We start from the raw sequence: 7,807 nt of genomic DNA, 5'->3' as shown, positions 1-7,807 counted from the left end.
AAAAACTACTCCCCCTTCCTTTGAATATTGTCACAATTTGACCGGGTACGAGTTTTAAGAAATGTAATGGAAAATGAGTTTAAAAGTTGATAAGATATGAGTCTTACTTTTAAAGTATTAGTTTTATAATAAAATATGAGTGAGAATAAGTTTAGTGGAATGTAGGGTCCATTACTAAAAATGGTAAAAAGTGAAATGTGACAAATTTTGTAGGACGGACGGAAATGAAAAAATTTGACAAAATTGCACGGACGGAGGAAGATAGGCTCTGGGATGATGAACCTGCTGACGTGGTAGGAAAAAGTAGAGATAGGCACTGAGATGAGCTCCGAAGATAGGCCTCCCCTGTGAATGCTATAATGGATGCTGCTGTAACTCCACACATATTTAATGAAACGCTTTATATTATGCTTCTATAACTCCACAAATTTGATTGAAAATTAGCAACTAATCCAACACATTCTATTATTTGTAGCACTAAATCTAAACTTGAACTAAAATACGTATATCTAAAATAGATATATGTTTAAATAAGAATAAAATTATTGTAAATCAACTTCACATAAATATCAAAAGTGAATTTATGGTAGAGGGGTAACCAAACAAAACAAAGTAATCCTCATCCATCTTATCATAGTAGTAGAATTACAAAGTAAGAATTACCTATCGCTACACCCAGCAAAACGAGGACCAGAAAATCCAACAAAGGCTACAAAGAAAAATCAGAAACAAAGACAACAATGAATCCGGGTTAGGATCCTTTGCTGTGCTGAAATGCAGAGTTTAACCGAATTGATTAACAAAATAGGTCATAGTTTAACAGCAAGTAGCAAACAACAATTAAAGACTAGCGATTGTTCCACATGTTCATAGCCAAATTGTCACGAGTCTGAGTCCACTCTTGTGTTGGCTCCACGCAATCAACATAATCTACACCTACAAATTCTCCCTCTTCGGCTTCACTGCAGATTGTGCCGTCAAGCTCTAAATCTACTGGGTCGATTGGCATTTCCCGTCTAATGAAGTTGTGCAGAAGGAAACACGCCATAATGAGCCGGATTTGGGTTTTTATAGGGTAATATGAAGCACTTCGAAGAATTCCCCACCGCATTTTGAGAACAGCGAATGCCCGCTCTATAATATTTCTTGCCTTGGTGTGGCGCATATTGAACATTTCTTTTGGGTTTTGAGGGGCGTCTGTACCGGGGCCCCACTCCTTAAGATGGTACCTCACCCCTTTGTAAGGTGTTAAAAAACCATTGCTATCAGCATATGCGTTATCGCATAAATAATAACATCCTGTGAACACAACAGATGCAACTTTTTTAAATAACTTGAATAAAAACAGAATTTAAAACTTATCGAAATTTTGGATTATGATGATCAGCACGGACCCTACCTTGGGGCACCCGCAGGCCGGTAGGATGAGACAAAGCATCCCTGAGAACACGTGAATCCCCGGCTGACCCCTCCCAACCAGATAAGAGGTACACGAATTGCATGTTTCTGTCGCAAACAGCAAGTGTATTAGTGGCTATTTGACCTTTGCGTGTTCGATACCTTGGCTTGTCTGCCGCACTCACTAAGACATTGATGTGGGTGCAATCTAGAGCACCTAAACAACCCTGCATTCAAACCTTATTACAGGTTATAATTGCAATAAAGGACATAAGACATCAGGAACTCAGTGGGATGGTGTTTTCGCTTACCTTGAACCACTTCCAGCGGTGGTCGGTACAATCAGCGGGCACTGGAGTTGGCTTGGATAAAAGAACTTTGTGGAGGCTAAGTACCGCACCTAAAACTCTGTGTACGTAATAAGAAACAGTTGCCCCAGAACGCCGAAACTCACAATGAGCAAAACGATTTTTTTTGTGGTGAGCCAAAATACCCACAAAAATTGCAACTTGTTCTTCCACTCCAAGACATTTCCCAACTGTAAGACCACCACGTCCGGCTAGAATACGACACAACTTCTCGAATGTGTTTCGGTCCATGCGAAAGTTAGAGATGCAATCATCGTCACTTACATGGACAAGTCGGTCTATGTATTTCAACTGGTCAGGTATCTTATTCAATACACTGTACCGCCTAGCGTGTTCTAGGATTCTGCGTCGTTGTTTTTCACTTCTTGCACGTCTAAATCTAGTAATAAGAAGAGTTGTCTCAATGCGGTACAAGACCATTAGGTCTTCAAGCATCATGTGCACTCGGGCATAGTTAGTTTTTGAGGAGTTCATCCTGTGTACAATGGAGGACACAGAAATTATTAGTGGTAGGGACTTAACCATATATGAAAAAATAATATAGTATATCATAAAAAGAACCTATATACTAGTCGAACACATCATATAATACCAAAATACGTACATGATTTATACATAAAATTAATTCAACACATACCAATCAAATGAAAAGAAATTGTAATATTGAATTATGAGTAAAGCAGCCAAAAACCGATGGAGTAGTTTAATTTGGATGAATTATGAAGAAAACTTTTTTTATATGGAGTACTCCACAATTTAGCTATATTTAGAAAAGATTATAACTTCTAATAAGATTTTTTATTTAACTTTTCTAAATAGGCAAAGAATGTGGCAGCCATTTTTTTGTTTCAAATTATATTTCTCAAAATCTGTTCAGCCCCTCCATATCATTCAGCTCCAACTATTTAATCTCCAATTTTATGGAGTATTAGTTTGGGAAGGGCTAAAAACTGTTTTACATAATATTCAAACAATTTATAAGTGGAAGAAATATTTAAAAAATCTTAGTTCACTCTAATAATGCCTGTGTATGCTATAAAATATGGAAACTACCTTAACAAGTAGCTCAAGTAGGATCTCGTCAATACACGTATCAAATACTAATTCATAAGCAACACAGAACAGAAGATGTACTCATGTATTTTGATGGGAATTACCTGACAGAAAAAGTAGGCACGAATTAGAACGATTCACTGAAATCTTACTCAGTAAACAAATCCAAACCTGTGTAGCAAAATCTGAAACAAAATAATTCCAGAAGGATTCACTGAAATTAGAGTTTCCTACTCCATGGCATGGGTGTTCAGATTCAATTGGAGGAGCAGGTAGGTAGTAGCTATTGTATCCCAGCTTGTCAATTTTGGGGGAAACGAAATACAAGAGGGCAAAAATGTAATCTTGCCTCCATTTCAGGGTTACAAAAACCTCCCATTTCGAGTAGGAACAGTGCGGGCCGACCCAATTTCTAGAGCTTCTCATATTTGTCAACATGAATTTAAACACCAGATTTTGCCCTATATCTTGGTATTTCCAACACAATGAACGAGCCTTTAGTCTTAAATAGAGAAGAGACATAATAATTCCTACTGAGAGTAGAAAAGAATTTTTGGACCCGTTCGGTGTTCATTAAATGACCACAAATGGGGTCAAATTATGGCAAAAACGCTGGTTCGGTGTTCCCTAGATAAATCTGCATGGCTCTCGATTTCCACTTCGGCACGCACTGTTACGTTTGACTTTTGGAAGAGATGAATCATGATGTCCACTTGATATTGGAAAACTCGTCCGCTACGGCGCACAAGAATTGCTGGGAGATTACCAAAGTGTCCCTCAAATTTTAATTTTGGGTTTCCCCCCATTAACACATGTGTTTGCATTTTGAGTTTTGCATTTGGGGATACTTTCTCTCACTACATTGCACTCCTTGGAAGCAGCTGAAGACGCGGTGGTGAAGATCCACATATTTCGGCGCTTCCAAACCGTCAACGCGTTCAAAAGTTGATTGGTATCGTTGCGTCTAATGTATACCCCTTCCAACATTCGTCAAATCTATTTTCTAGAATCTAAATGAGTTTTGTGTACAGTTTCAGATCCGGTTGCTAAGTGGAAGGGCCATACTCCGACGAGGACAACATCTTGGATAGGGGTAATTCGAATGTTTCATTTTTGGTTTACCGCTTAAATCGACGGGAGGGGTATCAGAGGGAATTACAGAGCAGTGATAGGGGCATATTCGTCAGACACCATGGACTTTGCTTGCGTGTTATCAGCCAAATATCAATCACCAAACGCCCACAACTATTTCCTGTTTGGTGGGACCAACCTGTATTAATTAAGTCAACATTCATTTCTTACTTTTTCAAATATGAAGAAATGAACGAGCCCTAAGATTAAGGGGAAGAAAATCCAAGCCCCTTGGCCTAGCGGTAAAGGGTGCTAGATACCGCGTCCATCCTGGAGGTCTCGAGTTCGAACCCTGGGTGACGTAATTTGTCTTTCCTCCTTGTTATAGGAGTTGATTTGTAATTTCCTCCTTCATATATATGATATAAATATATGAAGTTAATTTAAAAAAAAAAAAAAAAAAAAAAAAGATTAAGGGGAAGAAAATTATGTGACCTAGTGTCTCTATTTATTATGTATTTACTTATTCATAAAGTTATGCTGAGCATTAGGCAGGGACGGAACGAGAAATACAAATTAGCTGGTGCTAAAATTTAATAAAAAATAATAATATTTAAAATATTTAAAATAATAATGATAATAATATTAAAAAAATAATTTGTAATATATATATTAGATTGTTTGTTTCATGCAATTTCTTTCTAAAAATAAATACATAATCAAATTTAGAAGAACTAATATTTTATTTGAAATATAAAAATAAGTGATCATGTAGTAAAAAGTTAAGTTATGATCATATTACAATAATAATATATCTATAAAAGAAATATTAAAATAAAATCTAATTTAGTTACTTATGTTTTAATTTGATTTTATACTTTTTAAAATAACTAAAAATAATTTAAATTATAAAATCTATTAAATTGATGATTACATCGATGGAGATTGAGTGCAAACTAATTACTAGTTTTGTACTTGAAATATTTTACTAGCTATGAAATTTTAAATTAAAGGTAAGGAGATTGAAAAATTTCAAGGTAAGGAGATTGAAATTATAGTGTGTGCCAACTTAATATTCTTTTAAGAATTAAAATTTGGACAATTTGGTGATGGATGTCCCTCATGATTAAAAGAGAAAAATAATGGGAAGAAAAAAATAAATTGAAAGAAGAGATCAAAATTCAAAATTGTCAAAAAGAATTTATGATCGGCTGCATGCAAATTCATGAGGGATTTAATTGTGAGGTTTAATTGTTTAAACTTGGTTTTATTTTATTTTCACAATGTTAAAAAAATAACTCAATAAATATAATAAATGTTAAGGCCCAATAGAAAATTAATATTCCTACATGAATTGAAGCCCATTTTCATTCATTTTCTTCCCCTAAATCTGAGCGGCGCAGTTTCTCAACTCTGAACATTTTGGATTCGGGGCTCTAGGGCAACCATGGGTGGGGTGGTTCCAGGACCGGCCAAGCCCCCGTTGGAACAGTGGCTTGTCGTTGGTACATCTGTCCCTGGCATTAGGTATCCATGGATGTTTGGATTTTTGGGCCAGACATATTTGATTTTTAATTAATTAAATTGAGATCTAATTTAGTCAAACTCAAATAGAATATTATTATCACTCATTAATCCTTCCCATTATAAGTGGTCAACTTTCCATTTTTAGTTGTCCCATCATAAGTGATTGATTTTCTTTTTTGAAAAAAAAACAAAACCTTTATCTCTATTATTTTATTCATTCTTTCTTACGTTATTCTGTCTTTCATACTTTATTATCTCTCCATCTCTCTTATTTTATTTCTTTCTTATACTTTATTATCTCCACTTAATAAATACTACAATCATTTTCTTAAATCTAATGCCCAAAATAAATCCATCACATCATGTATGGTGAGAAGGAGAGAGTATTGATTGCCCATCAAATCCGAACTTACGAGCATTCTGGACTTCATCTTTAATTTAATCATTTTCCGCACTTAAGATATAAATATTCATTAATTAATTAAAGTCTGTTATTGACTTTGATTAACCTCTTTATCCAAGAGCGGTCTACTTCAAATATCTTATTTGTTATTCATGGATCAAATTCCTACCGACCGTCATTTGAATAATAAAACTTAATCCCGAACACATTTTGAGGATATTATCAAGCCAGACCCACCTGGGACTCGTTTCAATATAATAAACAATTACAGCACCGCTAGACACTGATCACCTCAATCCAAGATATCATATCAGGATTCATGGATAACGAAAAATCCACACATATCGTATGTTCAAAGCTAAATATATTGATTAAGAATAAGACATCATCTTTCAACGAATAACAATAAAGACTTGTCTCACTTTTAAATCCGTTGACTGCTATACCAAAACAGTGTCTACATAAGCAAAAGATTTTGATTTGTTTGTTTCTTACATTTAAATATTGCAAAACATTTTTCCTTCGACCCTGAAAAGTACTCCCTCCGTCCCGGATAATTCGCCCCACTTTGACCGGGCACGAGTTTTAAGAAATGTAATGAAAAGTGAGTTGAAAAAGTTAGTGGAATGTTGGTCCTACTTTTATATATTAGTTTTATAATAAAATGTGAGTATGAATGAGTTAGTGGAATATGAGGTCCACTACCAAAAATGGTAAAAAGTGAAATGGGACAAATTATGTGGGACAGACCGAAATGGAAAAATGGAACAAATTATCCGGGACGGAGGGAGTATTAATTATTTTTTTTATTAATATGTCCATGAAAAGTATGAATTTTCTAATTTTGAAATTGTTAAACAATACATTACTCTTATCCTACTTTGCCAATTATACATTAAAACCCGTGTCGAACCAAATATTTATACTTTTCAAGGACGTAGAGAGTATTATAAATGTACAAACAAAACATATTGTGACTAAATAATTTGTTTCATTGATTGAAAAATAGACGAAGAGTTTTTTGAAATTATACAAGCACTCGAAAGATACTTTGAAGTATACAAAACTCTAATGCCATGTTTGGTTGGCGGGAAAGTAAAATTGGCAAGGAATATGATTCCTAGGAAAATGAATCTCTACAATATGATTCCTAATAACTTTACTTTCCTGTGTTTGGAGAATACCAAGATTTTAAATTTTGTATTTCATTTAAACACCAAACTAAAGATAGACTTGTTATTATTTTATTTATAAAAATAATAATAAATTTTTTTAATAAATTATTAATTACAAATGATGACAATTATATTATTATATATTTATTATTATGATGGATAGTTTAAATATGAATCATCCATCACAATATATAATAATACAAGTATAATTATAGTTACATGGAGTATTATAATCATAAATGATTATAATAATAATAATAATAATAATAATAATTATTATTATTATTATTATTATTACTATTATAATATTTAAGGATATTATTATTAAATAAATTTTATAATTTAGAATTTCACTATGATTTTATTAATTATTAATTTATAAAATAATAATTAGTATTTATTACAATATAATTTATATTATATAATATATTTTAATTATTTAATAAGTTATTAATTATTATTATGATAATAAAAATTATATATAAATATTATAATACAAAGTTATAATTATGATCATTTTAATTATAGTTATTTATTATTCTGAAATTAAGTATGATTTGTAATTTAAAATTATTTTTAAAACATTGTAATAATAATAATAATAATAATTAAATATGTAAGAATCCTAAAACTGGGAAAAAGAATACCTAAAGAAAGTTTGGATTCAGAATCCTGGAAAGTTGTACTAACTTTCGTTGTTCTTGAGATTCTGATTACTTTCCCAGTTTGATTAAAAATCGAAACAAACACAAGAATTTAAAATTGAAGGAATCAGATTACTTTCCCAGGCAGAATCCTGGCAACCAAGCATG

At 32.8% G+C, this 7,807-nt stretch overlaps 1 protein-coding gene across 3 annotated transcripts; it reads right to left on the bottom strand.

The window, feature by feature from the left end:
- Positions 1 to 595: 595 nt before the first annotated feature.
- On the bottom strand, positions 596 to 3,216 carry LOC121801256. 3 transcript variants are annotated; one of them, XM_042200710.1, is made up of 5 exons: positions 2,991 to 3,215; positions 2,820 to 2,923; positions 1,710 to 2,241; positions 1,400 to 1,625; positions 596 to 1,299 (listed from the first exon to the last, which is right to left on the bottom strand). In XM_042200710.1, exons 3-5 carry the CDS (start codon positions 2,238 to 2,240, stop codon positions 848 to 850), a joined length of 1,209 nt encoding a protein of 402 aa, XP_042056644.1. In that variant the 5' UTR covers position 2,241; positions 2,820 to 2,923; positions 2,991 to 3,215; the 3' UTR covers positions 596 to 847. The 3 variants fall into 3 exon arrangements, with proteins under 3 accessions (XP_042056644.1, XP_042056645.1, XP_042056643.1); XM_042200711.1 differs by lacking the exon at positions 2,820 to 2,923 and having other exon boundaries at positions 2,991 to 3,216; XM_042200709.1 differs by lacking the exon at positions 2,820 to 2,923 and having other exon boundaries at positions 2,924 to 3,214.
- Positions 3,217 to 7,807: the final 4,591 nt, after the last annotated feature.

The sequence above is a fragment of the Salvia splendens genome, chromosome 4, assembly GCF_004379255.2.
Source record: "Salvia splendens isolate huo1 chromosome 4, SspV2, whole genome shotgun sequence".
In the NCBI taxonomy this organism is placed as follows: domain Eukaryota; kingdom Viridiplantae; phylum Streptophyta; class Magnoliopsida; order Lamiales; family Lamiaceae; genus Salvia; species Salvia splendens.
Note: the sequence above shows the minus strand (reverse complement) of the source record. Positions and strands in the feature narration are given on the sequence as shown.

Coding starts and splice junctions, on each gene's coding strand:
- LOC121801256 (XM_042200711.1), bottom strand. CDS start 2,240: ATGAACTCCTCAAAAACTAACTATGCCCGAGTGCACATGATGCTTGAA. Junction 1,626..1,709: donor ACCGCTGGAAGTGGTTCAAG/GTAAGCGAAAAC, acceptor GTTTGAATGCAG/GGTTGTTTAGGTGCTCTAGA. Junction 1,300..1,399: donor CGGCCTGCGGGTGCCCCAAG/GTAGGGTCCGTG, acceptor TTGTGTTCACAG/GATGTTATTATTTATGCGAT.